Below are 22,362 nucleotides of genomic sequence, written 5' to 3' on the forward strand. Positions count from 1 at the left end.
GGGGGGGGGGATAAAAAGTGACTTTCCTCTTTCCTCTCTAATTTAGGGCTACAGTTCATGACAGAGCCTTGACTTAGCATGTGCAAGGTCTTGGGGTTGATTGCTAGTATTGCAACAACCAACCAACCAGACAGAGCGCTGCTATGTGATCTTATTTGAACCCAGGGCCTTGCACATGAGCTCTCCTAGTAAGGAGCATTCTCAGGCTGCCTCCCCCCTTCCCTCCCTTCCTTCCCTCCCTCCTCTTCCTAGGCAGGGACTAGATATATAGACTTGTTTCCATATCTGCTACATCTGACCACCTCTCCCAACCATGGAACACATAGTGTGGACTACTGTCTGTTGTTGGGCTTAGGGAAAACAAACAAACAAACAAACCCAAAAGTGGAAAAAAAATGGCTGGGCGGTGGTGGTGCACACCTGTAATCCCAGCACTTGGAAGGCAGAGGCAGGTGGATTTCTGAGTTCAAGACCAGCCTGGTCTACAGAGTGAGTTCCAGGACAGCTGGACTGTGCAGAGAAACTCTGTCTCAAAAACAACAACAACAAAAACCAAAAACAAAAGTGGAGCTCTTATCCTTCGGTTGAACATCTGACCCAAAGCAGTGCATGTGTAGGAAGAGCCTCTCTGGAGCTCCTTTATCTGCATTAAAGTCAGACTGCAGAACTGAATCCACAACTCTTGTCCACCCACCCTGAGGTCTCACAGTCTGTCTCAGAATAAAAGACTTAAGTAACAGAACCACACCAGACAGATTCCTGTCTGTTCCTTGAGTTCATTCAAATACCAGAAAGATGCCCAGTATGTGAGCAGGGGCAGAGACTAGAGTCACAGAAACCACAGAACTCTTGGAACAGCAGAAGCTGGAAGAGGAAAAATTCTCCCTAGAGCTCTTGCGGGCAGCCTGACTCTATTACAGCATCGTAGTTTCAGACTTCTGGCTTCCATAAAGGTGGAAGTTCCAAGTGTGATCTGTTAAGGCAGGGGAGTCCTCACTGCAGGAAGGGGTTTCTGAGGAGGTAAAGTGCTGAACCTCTGCTTTTCTAAGGTTGCCAAGGTGAGCCTGTGTCTTTTAGGAGGCTTTGTGACATTGCTGGGGGGTGGGGGGTAGGGGTGGGGAAGACATTCCTAAACAAAACCCCAAATCAAAGCGTTCATACGTTGGTTATAAACAACCAGCCTTCCTGGGCACCGGGGTGTTTGTTTGCTGAGCTGAAACAGGGGCCTCCTGTTTGTTTCCTCTGCAGGGTGAACAAGGGAGCAGCCCTTAGTCACTTCAGCTGGAGGAAATAATAGAGGTTAAATATTTTATTGGAACATTAACTGAGCTAATAAACCCTAGCTTGTGACCTAACTATATAAACCACACATGTACTCAGAGATATGTTGGCCAGCTTCCAGTTTCTTTCTGCACATACATAGAGGTTTATTTTATTTTTAGATGGTGTCGAGGAAAGCCCATGCTGGCCTTGAACTCCTGATCCTCTTGTTTCTATTTCCTAAGCGCTGGGGTTACAGGTTTTCCACATCATGCCTGGTAGATGCTTTTCAAAAAATAATTTTTGTTACGTTTTATTTATTTTGTGTGGGGGGGGAGGCATGCCACCGAGCACAGGTGGGCAGGAGATAAATTGGTTCTCCCCTTATACGGGGGTCGTGGTGGTGTCCAAAGATTGACGGGTCATCCTAGCTGACTGGCATCAGGCATCTTTGTTGATGAGCCATCTCAATGACCCCAGAAGCTGTTTTGCGAGTAAAAGCTTCTTTTCTTCATACTCCATTGTCCTCCCCTTCCCCCTCCTTAGTGGGAAAAGTGTCTACACCTGGCAGGAGGCTCAGAGAACAAACTTGTACAGTCTTTAAAGGCCGGCTTCCTTCTTCCTCTACTCCTTCTGGAGGTGAGGGCAGCTTTCTCTGCAATTATTTGCTGTAAAAACTTTCAGTTCATTTTGCTAGCTCTCCCACTTTTTCCAGCTCCAAAACTGACTCCCGACTGTCAACAGGAAGGGTTTGGTCCTTCTAAGAATTGAGGGCAGACTCGGTGATGGTTTGGGTCCCAGTCAGTCGCGTTGCACACTGCTGCTCTCAAATATCTTTTCTCACACTTACTGTTAAAACTGGTTGTCCTGCAGTGGAATACGCGTGCAGGATTTTCCCTTCTTCGTTCTAGTAAGGGCGGCGTGGGACGTGGACTCCTGAGAAACTGTCGCCAGTTAGGTGAAGGTTAGCATTTGCGCAGCGTTTTCTGCAGTCTTGTGTAGGCAGATGCAAGGGAAGCTTAGACTGGAATCTCCTCCAGGGAGGGGAGTGACAAACAGCCTCTAGGGTGTCCTGTCCTCCCCTCCCCCTCGCCTGCTCACCGGTCCGCCTGCCCTTTTAAAGCAAGGTCTATAAAGGATCTACCTATTTAGCCTTAAGCTGACTGTTGGAACTCAAAACAGCCCAGCCCCATCTCCTCGGAATTCTCCAGTCGCAGGTTCCCGAGCGTAAGTGCTGGAATTTCCAGTCTTCTGCGACACAATCGCTTGGAATTTCTGGGTCTTTTTTTGTGGCTAGAGAGGTGGTGGCAGAGTGGCTAAGGCGACTTGTGGAGAGAGAGAAAGCGGGCGAGCTTTCTTTCCCTGACTGCAGCTGGGAAGGAGGTGAGGGAGAGCCACGAGCGGCGGTGCGCGACTGCCTCACCCTTGCTCAGTAGTTCCTCCTCCCGAAAGCCCTTCCCAGGAGGTCGTGTTGCTTGCTCACAAACACGATCTTCCGCAGCGATTGGAGACGTCAGCGGTCCGATCTGTGGGTGAAGATGGAAAGTCAGCTACCGAAAGAACCTTTGCTGGGAGTGCGGGGAGGCGGGGCGGAGGGCGGCGGCTCTCTAGGCAGCGGCGCCCCGGGGACGCGGTCATGCCCCGGAGCTCCCTGTTGGGTGGCAATGGGGGTGGGGCAAGGGCAGAGTGTAGAAAAAGGGAGCCCGGCGCCCAAAAGCCACTGGCTACCCGCATAGCCCGCAGCCCACGCCGAGGTGCAGGGAGCCTGCAGGGATCCTCGCTGCCGGAGGGCCTCGGTGAGTCACCGTGGGGTTGTCGCAATCGTTACCCGGAGGAAATCAGGCCCGGGGTGGGGCGCGTTCCTGGCTGCCTCCATGCACTCTGACTGCACTAGGGTGTCCCGTAGGTCACCCAGCTGGGTCTTCTCGCCAGAGACACTCAGGTCTGAGCCCGCTGCCGTGGCTACAGCTTAGCCTGGGCCTCCAGTAGAGAGTGAGCTTGCGGGGACAACCGGGACCCAAGGGGAGGAAGCAAGGATATCGCAGTAGTTCTGAGAGTTCTCGCCTTCCCTTTCCTCTTCGCTCCGCAGAGCTGAAGGGAACGAGGCGGGCGGCAAAGACTCCCCAGAGCCCGGCTCCGGGCTGGACGCTGTGTTTTCCGAACTGCGGCTGGACTGCCTGGGACTCAGACACCTACCGCGCTCGGCTTTCCTGGGGACCTCTTCCTGAGGGCGTGCCGAGACATGGAGGGCGCAGACCTGGCGGTGAAGCTCCTGTCCACCTGGCTGACGCTGGTGGGCGGCCTCATCCTTTTACCCTCGGCCTTCGGATTATCCCTGGGTATCTCGGAGATCTACATGAAGATCCTGGTGAAAACCTTGGAGGTGAGTGCAGGAAAGGATGTGGAGCTCCCGCTGCTCTGAGGACTTCAGATCTTGGAGTGGCAGGGGTTGAGCTTAGAACTGTGAAAGCAATTTGGGCAAGGGGTCAGTGGTGGGAGGTGGGGGTGGAGATGGAACGGGGACCCAAGAGAACATTTCAGTTTCTGATCGGCTGTAGCAAGAAAGACAGCCTGATACCAGCCAAGAACAGTAGTCCACTTCACAAGAGTCCCTCTACCTGTATTTCTTCTTCACTACTATTTTTTTTTTTTTTTTTACTTACTAGATTAACTCCAGGACAGCAGTTTGCTGTATCAGCAGGTTATTACCCACTATGCCTCGCGGGCTGTCACTTCACTCTTGAGTTTTTACAGCCCCAGGTTTCAGAGGTCCTTTTGTGACTACAGAGGCATCCTGTTCCACTTGGTGCCCAAGATAAAACACCAAATGGCTGGGTGGCAGAGAAGAATCTGATTTTTTTGTTTTGTTTTTCGAGACAGGGTTTCTCTGTGTAGCCCTGGCTGTCCTGGAACTCACTCTGTAGACCAGGCTGGTCTCGAACTCAGAAATCCACCTGCCTCTACCTCCCCAGCCTCCCGAGTGCCCGGCTTAAGAATCAGATTTTATTTTAATGTAGTCACGGGGATTTTTATCTAATCAGGTGCACTGGCATACCATCCCAAAGGTTTCTGGTTCTGGGTTTGTTTGCAGATTTCAAGGACAAAGGTGTTAGATCCAACTGAGTGGAGGGACAGGAGGGATGACTTCAGCATAAGCTTATACACATTTTTTAGTAAAATTTAGAAGGCCACTCCAGGCCCGGAGGCAAGTGATGTGAGAATTGGGAGTTCAGACGTTTGCTTGAGTTAAGTGTGACAACAGTGAATGCAGAGGCCCTGTAGGCTGTACAGCTTTGCATGGGTTTGGTACCCAAATCCCATCCCTGTTTCTCAGTATCTGATCTAGCAAGGTCATCTGATCCCTGTACCTTATAGTATTCGTCCTCAAAAGAGGGGAAACAATGCCTATTTGCATATAGATTTTGTTTTGGTTTTGAGACAGGATCTCACTCTTGGGAGCCCTAGCTGGCTTTGAAGTTCTTGACAATCCACCTCCCATTTTCTGGTGTTAGAGTGGGACCATCAGACTTCGCTTTCCACATAGGTTTTAGGTGTGCAAACACATCAGTGCATTGAGTCCGTAGGAGGGCACTCGTGCATGGTGGGTGCCTTGTGTCTTTATGATTAGATGATGGGGTACGATTGCTTAGAATCTGCTGCCTTCGGTTTCTCCCGCTTCTTTATTACCATCTGCTGCTGTGCACTTTTTGGCCTGTACTTTCTGCCCTCCCATAGGACTTGGCTCTGTCCCATGCTTTTAGCACTGGAGTGGCTCCGAGATGCACATCTCTACCTCTGCTGCTTGCTAATGCTTTCCCTTTGGTCCTTGCTGGACTTTCTCTTTGCTGGCCACTTCTTTGCTGAGTCCTTAAAATGGTTAGATTCTTTTATCTGTCCCACTTTCTCTTCCAAAATGGTATCTCACTTCTTAGTTCACACTGGCTGGCCTTGAACTTTGGCTCTTGCTGCTTCAGGCTCAGGCTCCCAAGCACTGAGTGGTGTGTGCCACCTTGTAAGCTAGCCCTCAAGGTTTCTTTTGTTTGTTTGTTTTTTCGAGACAGTGTTTCTCTGTATAGCCCTGGCTGTCCTGGTACGCACTTTGTAGATCAGGCTGGCCTCTGCTTCCCGAGTGCTGGGATTTAAGGCGTGTGCCACCACGCCTGGCCCCTCAAGGTTTTAAGGTTTTTTTTTTTTCTTTCTCTTCTTGTTGCCATTACACAGTGTAGTCACACTGTGCTGCAGATTTTAGTTTCCTCCCGACTGGCCGTTCTTCAGAATGCTAACTCCACATACAGCAGTGATCCTCTTCAGCACTGCCTCCTGAAATGACCTAGCTGGTTTCTTGGGCAGCAGTGTCCTTTGGAGAACCAGATAAGGGGAATCACAGGCACATGCTGGCTTCCAGGTGCTTATTACTGCCTTGCTTTAATCTCCAAAGGAGGGCGTCACCACCCAGTTGTTCTCGGCTGTCAAATTACTGTATTTGATGAGATGATTGCCCATCCAGGTTCTGACTTTTGAGTTTGTTTGTCCGGGCCCCAAGCGTTTTCCATCCAGAGCAGAAAGCAACTTCAAGAAGATCTCTATTTCTCTCCACTTGTGCATTGAGTCTAAACCCAAGAAACACACAAAGAGCAAACTCATACCACACCTTGTCACAACAGTCACACCACAACCCCCCACCATAGGCCAATCACACACATACACTCTTCACTGTCTATTGTGTGTTTGCTTTAAAAATTTTTTAAAGATTTATTTTTTTATTATATGTAAGTACACTGTAGCTGTCTTCAAACACACCAGAAGAAGGCATCAGATCTCATTACAGATGTTTGTGAACCACCATATGGTTGCTGAGATTTGAACTTGGGACCATCAGAAGAGCAGTCAGTGCTTTTAACCGCTGAACCATCTCTCCAGCCCCAAATTTATATTGTTAATAGGTGGCTTTTTAAATGACCATACTCAAATTCTGGAGGTTGACTTGGGTTTGGAAGCCCCTTGAATAGCTCACTGTGGTGTCAGGTGGCTCACTGAAACCACAAGTGTAATCCTAGCATAACAGGGAAACTGAGACAGGAGGATTGCTTCGAGCTAGAGGATGGCCTAGTCTATAGAGTAAGACCTTGACTTAAAAAATATATATATATTGTGAGCCATCTTGATGACCCCATAAAAATTGTTATTTTTGGGACTGGAGAGATGGCTCAGTGGCAAGGGGCATTGACTGCTCTTCCAGAGGACCTGGGTTCTATTCCCAGCACCCACGTGGCTGTTACTCCAGTTCTAAGGGGATTGCGATGCTTTCTTCTGGCCTTCTTGACCACTGTACAGATGTGGTGAACAGACGTGCATGCACCTATACACATAAAGGAAATAAATCTAAAACAGTAGTAGTATGAGCTGGAGAGATGGCTCAGCAGTTAAGAGCACTGACTGCTCTTCCAGAGGTCCTGAGTTCAAGTCCCAGCAACCACATGGTGGCTCACAACCATCTGTAATGGGATCTGTTTTGTTTTGTTTTTTTTCGAGACAGGGTTTCTCTGTGTAGCCCTGGCTGTCCTGGAACTCACTCTGTAGACCAGGCTGGACTCGAACTCAGAAATCCGCCTGCCTCTGCCTCCCGAGTGCTGGGATTAAAGGCGTGCGCCACCAAGCCCGGCCTGTAATGGGATCTGATGTCCTCTTCTGGTGTGTCTGAAGACAGCTACAGTGTACTCATATGCATAAAATAAATAAATATAAAAATGGATCAATGGATAAACAAAAACAGTTTTTTAAAAGTAGAAAGTATTATGCCCCAGTACAGGGGAACGCCAGGGCCAAAAAGGGGGAGTGGGTGGGTAGGGGAGTGGGGGGGTGGGTATGGGGGACTTTTGGGATAGCATTGGAAATGTAAATGAGGAAAATACCTAATTAAAAAATGAAAAAAAAAGTAGAAAGTATTATTAGTGTTAGTAATTTTTGGAGAAGGGTTTAAGAATTATTTAATTGTTACGTGTTCTCTTTAATACATGGATTTTTAAGTAGATAAATATAGATATATGACATGAAAGTAGAAAGGAGTATCTGGGGGAGGGAAGGAACTTGTGGGAGAGGGTGGAAGGGGAGGGGCGGGTATGTGGTAATGATGGTCAAAGTACGTAATACGTCTGGAGGAAAAGAGCTTTATGAAACCCATCGCTGTGCACTGAATATATGCTGATAAGTTTTAAGTAAGTTATTAACAGGCAGGAACAGAACAAATTCCTTTTATCTGCTAAAGCATATATGCTAAACCCTCTAAACACCAACACCAAGTTAGACATATTAATATCCCCTTTTGTCTGACATAGTGATCATACCTATAATCTCAGCACCCAAAAGACTGAGACCAGGCTCTTCTAAGGCCAGGTTGAGCTACAGAGTAAGATCCAATCTCAGGGCTGGTGAGATGGCTCAGTGGGTAAGAGCACCCGACTGCTCTTCCAAAGGTCTGGAGTTCAAATCCCAGCAACCACATGGTGGCTCACAACCATCCGTAACAAGATCTGACTCTCTCTTTTGGAGTGTCTGAAGACAGCTACAGTGTACTCACATATAATAAATAAATAAATAAATAAATAAATCTTAAAAAAAAAAGGTCCTGAGTTCAAATCCCAGCAACTACATGGTGGCTCACAACCATCTGTAATGAGATCTGACACCCTCTTCTGGTGTGTTTGAAGACAGCTACAGTGTACTTAGATATAATAATAAATAAATCTAAAAAAAAAAAATCCAATCTCAAAGTGGGGAAATCGGGAAACTGGTGAAATGGCAGTTGTCACCAAGCCTGATGACCTGACTTTGATCCCTGGAACCCACACGGGGACGGTGGCATGTGCTGGGAAGGGGAAGGCATGGCTAACTATGACAAGTTGTCTGCTGACCTCCACACACATGCCGGAGTGAAGATGTCCTCAGATATTCTAGTAGACACTACATTTCTGTGACTAATTGTGGCTTTATCCTATCCTTTGATGTCTCCTCCCTCTCCTTCATCTTCCTACCTTTTCTGTCATTAAGTGGGACAGAATCTTGCAGTGTGACATTAAGACAGTGACAAGGCCAGGCAGTGGTGGTGCATGCCTTTAATCCCAGCACTTGGGAGGCAGAGGAAGGCGGATTTCTGAGTTCGAGGCCAGCCTAGTCTACAAAGTGAGTTCCAGAAACCCTGTCTCTCGAAAAAAACAACACTCCCCCCCCCAAAACAAAACAAAACAAAACAAAAAAAAGATAGTGACAAGTAGCATCGAGTATCCTTGCTTTGGTTTTCACTTTAAGGAAAGTATTTCTAATTTGAAAAATTGTTACATTCATTTAATGTGTGTGTATTTGCAAGTGCGCTTGCACGGTTATTTTTTGAGCATCAACTGCATGCTGCCTTCTTTGTTGCTAGGTGTCCCTAGATGTGAATACATGTCTACATGTCTCTGGTATGGCAAACTATTTGAGGACAATGCTATTGGGGATAGGATAAGTTCTAGAAGTCTTTAAAGCAGTAATTTCTAAGGGGTAGACAAGAACCTGCTAGGTATCAGGTAGGCCAAAGATTAGTCAGCCTTTGTTAGAGATACAACCTGAAATGTAAACCTTCAGACTGAGGATGTGTCTGAGAAATGTATGTGTTCAGCCTTTGAGATACAACCTGAAATGTAAACCTTCAGACTGAGGATGTGTCTGAGAAATGTATGTGTTAGAATCTCTAGCTCTAGCTCGCGTGCATGTGTGTGCATGTATGCACGTGTGTGTGTGTGTGTGTGTGTGTATGTGTGTTAATCCAACAGGAGCATATAGGTTAAACAGTGTAAGGTGCCTGCTGCTTTCAACCCTTCAAGTTAATTGTAGAGTTCAGGTGAGAGTAGGGAGAGATTGCTTTCCATGGTCTGAGGTTTAGGATTGGAAAGCAACATGGAACAGAAGGAGAATATCAAATTATTGACAGGAAGGAGGTGAGAGGGCTGTCTGTGGGTGCAGCTAAGCAGAGTGCCCGTGGGGCTCAGCCCTGGGTTCTTTTACCAACCCTGAGAGAAAGGGATTTGTGAGATGCCAATTGTTTCTGATAATGTGGGCACTGCAAGGAGTAACTCCCTCCCTTTTGAGGATTAAGATGGACAAGTTCTCTGGTATCTCTGGCTCCGTGGTCCCTGGCTGGTCACTTTATCACAGCCTTCGGTTCTGTGTGTATAGATTGGGGTGCATCCTACTGGGTCATTCTGAGGCTTTAATTAGGAAAGAAAATGAAGGGTTTTGACACACAGTTAGTGCTGAGTTTTAGTAGAGTTTAAATTAGGACAGTATGACAGGCACTGTATTGCTTGTTTACTTGAGACTAAGATTTAACTTGTTCCCTTTGACGGGTTAGCATGCACTCAGCGGTTTCTTCTTGCCTATGGCATATGGATTCTCTTGTCTCTTTACTCTTCCATCCACCAAAGATTTTCCATCTTTTGATAGAAGCGTGCCCATAATCCCCAGGAGGTTTTTACTAAGTGTGCATACCTCTCTGATGGAAATAGAATCTATGCTGGAAGGCCCAGGCTGTTTATAATGAGCAACGTCTATAAAGAAAAGCTGGCTTTTCATTTATCTTAATTCCACAGGGGCCTGTCATTATTCTTATTGATTTAGAGTTAGTAACATGCAGCTGTCGGACATAGAATCGGGTTTTCAGTTTGAATCTATAGCCAGGGTTTTTCAGTCTGAATCTAAAGCCAGGGTTTTCAGTGTCTGTCAAAGTGAGAAACTCTGTCAAGACGCCCTCATTTGGCTACAGATAATCCTTGCCATTTGGGTTTTTAGCTGGTTTTATTCACTTTCTGTTATCTCTTTCCCTGTCTTTAGTCCTCGAATCTTCACGGCATGAAATTTAGAAGTTATAATTGTCTAGGGTGGAAACCTTATAATTTAAAAATCAGACTTGAGAGCTGCGGATGCAGCCCAGTTGGTACGGTGTTCTCAAGGACTTTGGGTTTGATTCTGAGCACCATGTAAATTGGGCATGGGTCTGTAATCTCAGCCTTTGGGAGCTGGAGGCAGGAAGACGCACACTCACACACACACACACACACTCACTCACACACTCACTCACACACACACTCATGCACACACAATAATAATTAAACATATATGTCACTAATAATTAAAAGGAAGGGGTTATGAACTTGAGAGGGAGTAGTGGGGACATGGAAAGTAGGAAATGATAGGGTAAAAATAATACAAAAATGGTATGGAATTATCAAAGAAAAGGAAAAAAGAAAAAGAAATGTAAGGTTATCCTCATCTATGTGACCTGGAAACCATGAGATCTTTGCTTTTTTAAATGTGGCTTGAAACAGACTTGAGCTTGTTTACCCCTTTCAGGCTTTGGGAAGCAAGTGCTAGGAAGCTTGGAGGGTCTCTGCTTTTGAGCTTCCCTTGGGGCTTGGTGACAGACAGATGTGGCTGTGGCCTTAGCATCCTATCATTGTTAAAGCTGTGGCCGCACTTCAGGGTCCTCTTGTCTGCAGGGTTTTGAGGCTGAAGCATTTGGAGGTTATCCTGAGGAGACGTAGAGGCCCCAGAAGAACTATACTGTCTCTGTCCTGGGGCTCACCCGCTGGGGTGGAGAAGACGCATGGTCTAAGATAAATAGTGACCTGTTGGGGATGCACTGATGGTCAGGGAAACTGCTCCTTCTCGGTATTTAAGCCAAGTGTGAGGTGTGTGGAGGAAGGATCGATTTATCAGAATTGCTTTGTATCCCACCTTCTGCTGGGCACCCATAGTTCCTCTCCTTTAATGCTACCCCCCCCCACCTTTTCCCCACCCTTCCACTCTCCCACTCCCTCTCCACAGCCCCACACTGGACTTGAACCCAAGGACTTGCACAAGCTAGATGATGGCTCTACCGCTTGAGCTGTCTCCCCAATCCTCAGCTTATTTTTGTATTTTGAGATATGGTTTCAGTAAGTTGTGCAGGCTGGCCTTTGGATCACTACAGTTAGTGACTGCAGTTAGTGTAAACAGGCCTTGAATTATGAGCCTCCTGCTGCAGCCTCCCAAGCAGCTGGACTTACAGACCTGTGTCACGGGCCTTGCCTGGCTCTCTAATCTTCACTGTCACCTTTGGTATTGACCCTCCTTAGAGAGATGATGAAGCAGATGACCCGAGAGCTTAAAGTCTCAACTGGAAATAGGAAGACAAATTCTCTCTGACGCCAGGCTGGTTGCAATGCTTCTTTGTTCTCAGTGCTGAATAAGCACTGGAAAGCAGGTGTCTACACAGTCCCAAGCAGGTGTCTATACAGAGTCCCAAGCAGGTGTCTACACAAAGTCCCAAGCAGGTGTCTATACAGAGTCCCAAGCAGTGTCTATACAGAGTCCCAAGCAGGTGTCTACTACAAGAGTCCCAAGCTGTTTTCTACTACAGATTGCCATTGCCATAGAAGTGTCTTCAACCTTAAAATTTATCGTGAGCAGTCTTTGTAGGCCAGACCCTGGCAACTCTCAAATGGGGAAATGCCATGCATTTTCCAGTGCTCTTTGTGATCGGTCTTTCTGTTTGAGGGATGTGATTTTCAATATGAAGAATGTCGCTGTGTGTGACAAGCTATCACAGGCCAAGCAGGCTAAACAGGAGAGAATTACTTTTTCAGGGTTCTGGAGCCTGGAAGTCTCAGGTCAGAGAGTCCATGGGACCAGTTTCAATTCTCACCATGTCTTCACACATTATGGATAATTTCTGGTTTCCTTTCTTGCATGCATACATGTGTGCACACACATCCTTGTGTGTGAATGTGGGTGTCTTTGTGACATGCACGTAGAGGACAGTTTTGGGTGTCAGTCCATTTCTTACGTTTAAGACTGAGGCTTTTCTGGTGTATGCATGAAGTTAGCCTGCCAGTGAACCTCTGTGGACTCTCCTGTTTCTAAGAGAAACTATCTTAGAAGAGAGCTGGCATTACAGATGTTGCAACACATCTGGCTTTTATGTGGGTTCTTAGGATTTGAAATCAAACCTTGCCACACTTTCGCAGCGAATGCTTTCACCCACTGAACCATCACCTCAGCACCATTCTTTGGTATTTCTTTGTGTGTCCAAATTTCTTCTTAGAAGACCACTTATCAGATAAGATTAAAAGCTCTTACCTGCAGAGTAAATTTATAAATTTTCCATCCTCAACATGTGAATTCTAGAGTGTACATACTGAACTCTTGCTGAAACTGATGGTGCCTTCCATCGAGTGTACGGAATAATTGTTCCAGTCTAAGTTGCCTTTATATGAAATATGAGATTAGGTGGTGAGTTCTAAGAATAATAATGGTTGATTGTTTACACAAATTTATTTTATACCATCTTTGGTTTCCTTACAAATGATAACAGGTGCCAAAGCTTTAGGGGAGATCTATGGAAGCTAACCTTTGCCTCAGCTGAGAAAAGATGGCAGTTCAACAACAACTCCCTCAGGAGTAGAGAGGATGCAGCCAGATTAAGAATGAGTCTTCCTGCCAGGCAGTGGTGGCGCACGCCTTTAATCCCAGCACTTGGGAGGCAGAGGCAGGCAGATTTCTGAGTTCGAGGCCAGCCTGGTCTACAAAGTGAGTTCCAGGACAGCCAGAGCTATACAGAGAAACCCTGTCTCAAAAAAACCAAACCAAACCAAACCAAAAACAAACAAAAAAACAAAAAAAAGAAGTGGTGACATTCTTTGTCACATTTTAAGTGTGTTCAGAGCAAGCTGGCACTTGTTCTTCCTGATCTTTTACTGATACCCTCCCCTGCCCCTCCCCCCCCCCCCCCCATTTCTCTAATCACTTTAATAGGTGAGCAGCAAAGTAAGATGGTTGGTGTGTGTAACTCTTACTGATTTTTTTTTTTGTTGTTGTTGTTGTTGTTGTTTTTGTTTTTTCAAGACAGGGTTTCCCTGTGTAGCCCTGGCTGTTCTGGAACTCACTTTGTAGACCAGGCTGGCCTCGAACTCAGAAATCCACCTGCCTCTGCCTCCCAAGTGCTGGGATTAAAGGCACATGTCACCACCAGCCTTACTGATTGTTTTTTCAGTGCTGGGAGTTGAACCCAGGACTTCATGCGTGCAAGGCAAGCACTTTACCACCTGAGCTATAGCCCACCCTCTTCATACATTTCTTATGTATTTCTAATATTATTTACCATTTGACATCACACCATAAAAAGTGCAAGTGATTTTCTTTATTATTGTTGCTGCTATTTATTATTATTATTATTATTATTATTATTATTATTATTATTAATATTTTTGGTTTTTCAAGACAGGGTTTCTCTCTGTAGCCCTGGCTGCCCTGGAACTTACTCTTTGACCAGGCTGGCCTCGAACTCACAGAGATCTGCTTGTCTCTGCCTCCAAGTGCTAGGATTAAAGACTCATGCCACCTCCTCCCGGCTTCAAGTAGATTTATTTCAATGTAGCATTTAAGGAGTCTATAGATACCCCCAACCCTTCCCCCTTATTTGGTTTGGTTTGGTTGATTGGGTTCTAGGTTAGTCTTGGTTTGGTTGGCCTTTTGCAACCCAGCCATTGTTGAAGCCGCAATCTCCAGAAGTGCTTCATAGCTCTTGTGAGAAGCAATTTAGATAATTACTAGGGCACTGTCAGTGACAACTGTAGGAGCATACAAAGGACCAGTGTTAATCCCACTGGGCAAGAAGATGACTACCACAAAGTTTGAGCACGTGACTTCTAGCCTACACGTAACCAATCACATCCTGTGCAGCTGGGCAACCAAGCTTGTTTACGGGGTGTGAAAAGACCCTGCTCAGTATTTTACATGACAGAACAACCCCCCATCCCCCATTTCCAGGGAGTTATCTGTCCTTGGGCAAGGGAGCATTACTGGATTATCTATCCTTGAATAAGTAGGGTTTACAGGTTAGAGATGTTATTGTTTTATAGATCTCTTAAGCACAGTAGTTAAAACATAACTCTAGCTCTCCACCAGCAATAGTGTACATCAGAGGTTCCCTGGGGTCTCTCCCTAATTCAGACAGTGCCCAGACTTGGTGTTCACGGCTGTGTAAATATGTTCAGGGTTTACACGTGTCTGTGGAAGAGTTTTAATGAATGCTTCTTGTTTTGAACAGTGGGCCACATTACGAATTCAGAAAGGAGCCCCTAAGGAGTCAGCTCTTAAAAACTCAGCTTCTGTGGGTAAGTTTTCCCTTACTTATTATTTATTGTTCATACACTCAGACTGAATCGTTTAGAGCCACCCAATTTGAAGTTGGTCTATGCAGAGAGTGATGTCTTCTGTAGGCCTCTGGTTATTTGTAATTTTGTCTACAATATCGTAGCTGCCTGGGTTCGAATAGGGTTATTATCAGGAGGGTTGGGCAGTATGTGTTAGCTCCTGTGTGTTCTTCCATATCTTATTTCCAAGGACTTTGTTTCAAGAGGGTGTTCACAGATTTAAAGATGTGAGGGATGAAAAGGGGTACAGGCAGGCAATGTGCCGGGTAATATGCGGATTCAGCTCATTTACATATGTTTAAGGTGTGGTTCAATCTCCCACAGTGCCAATGAACTAACTGTTTAGTTTTGTGTATGTTTGTTGTTTGTTTTTTTTTTGTGGGGGGGGTTTGTTGTCTCTGTTACATTTTCCAGTTGCTGTAGATTATATGTCTATCTTAATTATTCACAATTAGAATTTGGATGTTTTATACACATATTATTATTGTGTGAGCTTTCTAATTTTTACATTGGAAATTTTGTTAACTTGAAAATGTCAGTTATTTTATATATATCAGAAAACCAAAAACCAGCCAGCCAACCAACCAACCAGACAAACAAAACCCCCACAATTCTTGTCTAGGAAAGGATTGTATCTCACGGGTAGAGTATAGACTTCATGTATATGAAACTCCAAGTCAAATCATCAAATCTCCCGCACCCCAAATTCCCAATAGCAACAAAAGCAGATTCTCCAGGGAAAAACATCTGGAGGCAGCACATCTGTCCCTTCCTCTGGAAGGGTACTGTAGTATGGTGACAAAGGTCTGGAAAAGCCCTATAATAAAGAAGAAACATGTCATCTGGGCCTGGTGGATGCCTGTAATCTCAGACCCTGGGGGCTGAGGTCGGAGGATGGCATGTGTGATGACAATCTGGGCTACATAGCTGATCCAAGGCTAGCTCAACTGTGTTAGTGAGACCTTGTTTACAAGACTTGGAAAAATTAGAGGGAGGGAGGGAGGAAGGTCAAGTGGGAAGAATGGAGAGAGAAGAGGAGAGAAGAGAAGAGAAGAGAAGAGAAGAGAAGAGAAGAGAAGAGAAGAGAAGAGAAGAGAAGAGAAGAGAGAGTTATATGCTTTTCGGAGGTTACTTGACTACAGTCATCCCTTTTCCATGGAACACAGGACACCTCTTAGCTCCTGGTAGAAGTGAGTTAAAATCCAGTCTTTATTTATGTCTCTAAAGGAACTGTTTAGTTGCAGTGAGAATTCTGGTAATCATTTCAGACACTAGATTCACAGGAAGTCAAGTTTTATAGCAGTGACCAAGCAATAAGGAAGAAATAGATCACTAGATTAATCAAAAGGCTAAACTTTTCAGTGTTTTCAAAGCTGGTCCTTCATCTGCCCTCTGTCCTCTCCGATGGAGTATTTGACCCAGCCTTGCTGTCTGTAACTCGTAAGGCATGGAGCCGGTTCCCAAGGGCAGATGGCTGTCTCTAAGGTGCAGGGTTTTGTGTGCTCCTCCACTCGGCTGCCCACGTGCCATGGTGCTTTAGCTCGCCACCAAGGTTAACAAGGTCCAGAAGTTTAAAGAACACCTTGTCATGTACAGCACACACCCTCTTCCACTGCACTTAGTCAGCCTACCTAAGCACAATGGGAGTCCTTCCTTCCTTCCTTCCTTCCTTCCTTCCTTCCTTCCTTCCTTCCTTCCTTCCTTCCTTCCTTCCTGTTTCTCCCTAGCTGTTGGAGATGTTTACCATCCATGTATATAGCTTTTGACTTAGGCCAGTTCTGCTCCCCTAGGAGACAGGAGCAAGTTGGTATGGAGGGTCTGTGGGGTCTCCCCTTCTTTGTCTTGATGGGTACAACTAAATCCTTCCCATTCCAGCATTACAGTCTCTAGAAGGAAGTCTTATTCACCGGATGTTATTGTCATCTGCTGAATAAGCTCAGCATTTCTAGTCTTTCCGAATGTTGGCTAACTGGCTCAAACTCCTCTCCATGATGACTGAGTCAGTACAGCCTCTCTCTGGTTCTCATTGACTTGCTCTGCTTGGCCTCAAGCTGACTCTGACAATCTGTTCTATCTAATCTTCTGGCTCCTTCTCATTCTTGTCTTCACATGTAACCTGTTTTTGTATAATTGTATTAGTAAATCTCCCTCCTCTTCCTCTTCCTCCTCCTCCTCCTCCACTAAGCTGCCTCTTTCCTGTTCTCTAAGAGTTAGGGCTATCCTATCTCTAACTCATTCTGTCAAATATTTCTCTAATTTGTCACTTTGTCTGCCCCTCAATTAGATGTCACTGTTTGGGATTAAAGGCGTGTGCTAAAGGTGTGTCTGTATTCCAGCCATAGGGATTAAAGTTGTGTCATTCCGGCTGGATCACACAGATCTAGAAGGTCTTTGGATGTGGTGGATCCCTTGCCAGAACAGCCATGTTGCTGGATTAAAATCCCCTTACAATAGATGGCTTACAATTGACCTGGGCAGTGGTTCCAGATGCTACACCTACCTGTTATAGGAGCTTAAGCTGTCACTCATTTCGAATGACTTGCTTTTGTTTCCAGTTTTTTCTAAATATAATAAAAATGTAGAAAAATCTTGGCCCTCTGATTTAGTATTAAAATTAGTCAAGTGGTCAAGTATTATATAAGAAGAAACTTGTATGAAGTGCTGACCATGAGGAATTGTAGAAAGGATCTGCTGTTGGGAGCTGTAGGTCTTATCAGTAGAGGCTTGCCTGGCACCCATGAAGCCCAGACTTTGATCCCCAGCACCACACTAAAGGAAGTGGGGTACATTGTCATGCCAAGTCAGCTTGGGCTACATAAGACCCCCAAAGGAAAGAGTAGGAGAAAAAATGTGTCATGATGCAGAAAAAGGCTAGCTAGCACCTATGAAATTTGCTATATTTAAATCAGAATGGCTATCCTTTAGCCTGGGAAAATCAGAACAAACTTTCAAAGGTTATGGAACTTCTGTGATATCTAAGCTTGGCATGTAATCCTAAGCTCATTAAAATGTGGTGTCTGTCTGGAGATGTCATCCGCTACGCCACTGTGACAGGTGAATAAGCCAAAAGCAACGTAAGGTCATCCTTGGCTGCATCAGTCTGGGAGAATCCAAGGCCACGTGGCGTGCTGTGTACCTCTGTCCCACTTCTGACGCTGCTTAGGAAACCTGCACTTACGGGGGTGTGGCCCTGTTGGTCCATCCTGTGTTTGGAGTCATTGGGGAAATGGTGTCACAATCCTAGACAGACAGTAGAAGGTGACGAAACACTCAGAGAGCTCCCGTATGCTTGGCTGGCGCAATCTTCCGTCTGTGGAGCATCATGTCTCTGTACTGAAGCCAACAGAAGCACAAGGCAGTGGGTAGACAGCCAGCTCAGGCAAGGGTCACAGGCAGTGTCACAGGCAGGCCTGGGGCCCCAGGCGGCTTTATATTTGACATGCCTCTGAGTTACACAGAGGAACTCATCGGCTAGTCAGGGATGGTAACTATCCTCTGCACACTCAACACAGATCCTCTCTGCTGCTTTTTTACTTAATGAAACACATATTTCACAACACATCAGGTCTCTGTACTGGCAAAGTGCCTTCCGTATTATATTTCTTCTCTGCTGTTACTATATAAGCCATCTGCAAGTGAACCTAGGTAAAGATTATCTTCATGGAGAAGTAATTCTTTTTCTGTCTTTAGTCACATTAATTCTCCTAGACTGGCCGAGGAAGATGGTGTCCTTGGTTGGGCTCAGATAGGCTCGTGAGTAGGATCTTCCTCAGCTCTGCATTTCTTCATTTTTAGCTTGTAGATGAGGGTTAACCCCTTCAAGCCCTGTTACAGTGGCTGTAAGTTGCTGGGAATATATAACTACTACCTTCCTCTTATTCTTTCCGGGATCACATGCATTCCAGAGGCACACTGAGGAGGAAGGGCGAGACAGGAGAAATGCAAACAGCTTCTGAGTTCCTTTCTATCACGTTGAAAACAGGCCTCTGGGATGTGGTCTAATTGAGGTCTAAGGAGCTTTCATTTTAACTTGTTTATAAATAGTGAAGAACATTTAAGATTTGGGGAAAATAATAATAATAATTTTAATATAAAGATAGAGTCTCTCTGTGTATCCTTGTATGACTTGAACTCTCTATGTAGACCAGGCTGGCCTCCGAATCCACTTGTCTCTGCCGTCCAAGTGCTGGGGTTAAAGGTGTGTGCCACCTCACTTGGCAGAAAAGTAGCTGGCTTCACTCTGGTCATTTTGTCTAAGTGTGATTTCTTGTGAGCTTCTAGTGGCAAGAGTTATATTAAGTGTCTTATGGCACTAGGATACCAGAATGGTTACCAATCCGGAGTCAGCTGGGATGAGGGCAGGGCAGTGATTACATAGAATGAGTCACACAGGCGAGTGCTGTGCTGAGCTGGGCAGTCATCTATCTGGCCCTGCCCCCGAACCTGCTTCTGGCCTTCCTTGACTCTGTTCATTGCAAGGAATTCATGTGACCTCACAGCTCGATCTGGCATGCCCCAGGAAGACTTGGGGTTACCTAGCCTGCTCTTAGCATCTAAGCCCTCAGCAAGAACAAAGTGCTCAGGTGAATCTTATGCGGTACAGAGAGTTGGTTCAGAGAGAATGCAGGTTGCCTAGCTTTTCCTTATTTTCCTTCTGGAATTCTTTCCAAGAGGTTTTTGACTAACCATATCTGTAGACTGTATACCTCGGGTATGTTACATTGATAACCTATTAAGTTCACAGAGAATGTGGGAATAATACTTTGGCAACAGAAATTTGAACAAGTTTCATTTGTTTTATTTGGGGGAAAGTTATCAAGTCGTTTTTGATAACTTTCTGTCTGTTCTATTCTTTCCCCTCGGAGGGCCTAACGATCAAACTCAGTTTTCGTGTATGCTGTTAGTCAAGTGCCGAACCACTGTGCTGTGCCTTAGCGCGATAGCCTGTGGAGTATAATGTATTTAATGGAGTTATATTATTGGTGAAATACTGACATTGTGTAGCTGTTGTAAAGCAAACCAACCCAGTCAGGTTTTGGAAGATGTGTTTGTCACATCTTCTTGTGACTGTGACAAAAAACAAAAAAATACTTGAGATAATCAACTTAAAGGAAAAGGTTTGCTCTGCCTAACAGTGTCAGATTGTGTTGTTTGAGATCATGGTTGCTTAGCCCTTTGCTTTGGATCTGTAGCACAAAGTATATTATGGTGGAACCATGTGATAAGGGGGCGAAGGGAGGCTTGTTCCTGTTGTACAGGAAGCAAAGAGAGGAGAGATGGAGAGGGGCTAGTAGCTCAGTGTTTCCTTCTATTAGGCCATGTCTCTTAAAGATTCCACCGACTCCCCAAAACACTGTAAGCTAATGATCAAGCCAACTAGAAACAGCCCTTTGGGGGACATCTTATTCAACCATAGCAGGAGATGGGTTGAAGTTTACTCTCTCTCTCTCTCTCTCTCTCTCTCTCTCTCTCTCATCATGGCCAGATGTCTACCTGTTTTTGTTAGTGATGTAGCTCAGTTGGTAGAATGCTTGCACAGCATGCATGCTGCCCTGGGTTCAGTCCCCAGCCACCCAGTCCATAGACTGGGTGTGCACACCTTTCCCCACTGAGACACCAACTCCCTGGCCCTTAATGAATGAGGAATCTGGTAAATGACATACCTAGCTTCCTAGGGATGGAAACTAGGTATCCGCCTCAGGGGTTCCATTGCATTCTTGCCTCCTGCAAAACACACCCTCCTTTAGCCTCATTGGTGTCTAGAATTTAAGCCAGAGAAACAAAGCCATTGTTGATGGAAGTGTCTTACTTAGAGGAGTTGGGTTTGTGAAATTCCGCACTGTAGATGTTTTAGACTGGGAGCCTGGGTAATTTTTTGTTGTGGGGAGCAGTGTGCGGCTTGTCAGATGCCTGATTCCCAACAGTAGGGTAGACTCACCTGGCAACCAGGAATGTGTGTTTACCCTCCCCGGTCCACCCTGATTGCCAGCCAGCATATTACCATACCAGGTTTTCAGCTAATGTATACAGCATTCTTAACGTGGCTGATTTTTGCGTCTAATAGAACTTGGATTCTAGTTTTCAGTGGCTGGTCTGGAGAAGGGATGTTGGGATAGTGTGGGTAGAAGAGGGTAGGCCATGTGAGTAGCATGTTAGAGGAGAACGCCGGCACCCGGAGAAGCATGCTCCTTAAGGAAAGGTGGAGGTGGGTTAGGCCTTTCCAGCTCTATCTGATAACCCAGTGAGAATGCATTGTGTGTGTCTGGGTCTTACCTTAGAGCCAAAGATATGCTTAACATTAAATTAGATGAGAGATATACGCATCTCTGGCTTGTTAGGTTCTGAATGCCTGTGTGTCTGCTGCCCCCACTCTCAGACCGATCATTTGATCTTTGCTCCCAACACTATGTACATTATCTATTTATATTAGACAAGCCTTACTAGCCCCACTTTCTGGATGAAGAAACTGAGAGGAAACTCAAGCCACTTGATCCAGACCACACCACAAACCAAGGCAGTCTGAAACAGAATCCCAGTCTACCCCTGCTAAACCCCTCCCTCCGGAACACATGCCCAGAGTCCTGCTTTTCTTGTTCCTCTCTGGTCAGCACCTACTTCTTACCTGGTTGAGGCGACTCTAAACATCTCCTCCTTCTGCCTTAGTCACTGTTACCTAGCAAGAAATGTTCATTTGTCCCCCACTGTTGCATGTAGTTTTAAAAACCTAGAGGGGGGTAGGGCTTGGCCTTGTTGTCACCCCTCCTGGCTCCTCTTTGTTCCACCTGGCTTAGCTCTGCATCGGCTGTAGCTGTAGCCAACACTAACCAGGTTACCTTCTCTACCCACCTCTATTAGGGGAGTGGTTGCTTTACCACCCTTGAATCCCTGGATAAAAGAAAACAGCTTGTAACTTGCCTACTAAGCATAGTTGCTGGGCGCAGATACCTCCCCTTCTGGAAAGGCGTGCACTTAACAATTTATTATCTCCATTTCTCCTCCTGCCCTAATCTTCCTGGCTTGTTCCACCTAGTAGTCCATGCCAAACATCTTTGGCAACCCGCCTATAGTGGAGGCCAAAGGCCCTAGCTCTCCTGAGGCCTTACATGATTGCAGCACCCTTCCTCCTCCAAAGCATGCCAGAAAAAAGCCTTCTCTCTTTCCCTGCATCTCCTTTTCCTCATAGGACCTGGAAGTCCCACACATACCTTCTGCCCAGCAATTGGCTCCTGACCCTGTTCATTAACAAACAAGAACCAATTAGTGAACTATCAGAACCTCCCCTTATACTCTACCTCCACCCTTTCCTGATGTTTAGTATACAACCCTGACGATCGATCAATCGATTGATCGATCGCAGTATCTTTTGCTATACCAGTGAAATGGTTGGTGGCTGGAGATCTGTGCAACTTCAGGGTGGAGCTGATGACCTTTAACCCCAGGAGATAGGGACTGCTGTTAGTTAAACCTCGACCAGGGCAACTTATGTAGATAAGAGTATATCTGGGGCTGGTGAGATGGCTCAGTGGTTAAGAGCGCTGACTGCTCTTCTGAAGGTCCCGAGTTCAAATCCCAGCAACTACATGGTGGCTCACAACCATCCGTAACGGAATCTGATGTGTCTGTCTGAAGACAGCTACAGTGTACTTACATATAATAAATAAATAAATAAATAAATAAATAAATAAATCTTTTTTTTTAAAAAAAAAGAAGAGTTTATCTGGGCTTACTGTTTCAGAGGGCCAAGAATCCATCAAGGCCGGGAGGCCTGGCAAGCAAGAGGCAGGTAAGCAGAAAGGTGGAACAGAGAGTGAACTGGAATAGTTCAGCCCAGCCTAGCCTGGCGTCATGCTTCTTCATAAGCTTTCCTGAACAGTGT

At 45.7% G+C, this 22,362-nt stretch overlaps 1 protein-coding gene across 3 annotated transcripts in view; it reads left to right on the top strand.

The window, feature by feature from the left end:
* Positions 1-22,362, top strand: part of Gpat3 (glycerol-3-phosphate acyltransferase 3) — a 70,667-nt gene that overhangs the window by 16,544 nt on the left and 31,761 nt on the right. The window contains exons 1-3 of one of the 3 annotated variants that reach the window (XM_029477871.1): positions 2,302-2,487; positions 3,350-3,643; positions 14,381-14,447. In XM_029477871.1, coding sequence (XP_029333731.1) covers positions 3,503-3,643; positions 14,381-14,447 — 208 coding nt within the window. In that variant the 5' untranslated portion in view covers positions 2,302-2,487; positions 3,350-3,502. Of the gene's footprint in view, positions 1-2,301; positions 2,488-2,889; positions 3,057-3,349; positions 3,644-14,380; positions 14,448-22,362 lie in introns of those variants that run through there. The other 2 variants (XM_021163447.2, XM_021163448.2) reach the window with 2 other exon arrangements.

This window comes from Mus caroli, chromosome 5 (genome assembly GCF_900094665.2).
Source record: "Mus caroli chromosome 5, CAROLI_EIJ_v1.1, whole genome shotgun sequence".
Classification (NCBI taxonomy): Eukaryota; Metazoa; Chordata; class Mammalia; order Rodentia; family Muridae; genus Mus; species Mus caroli.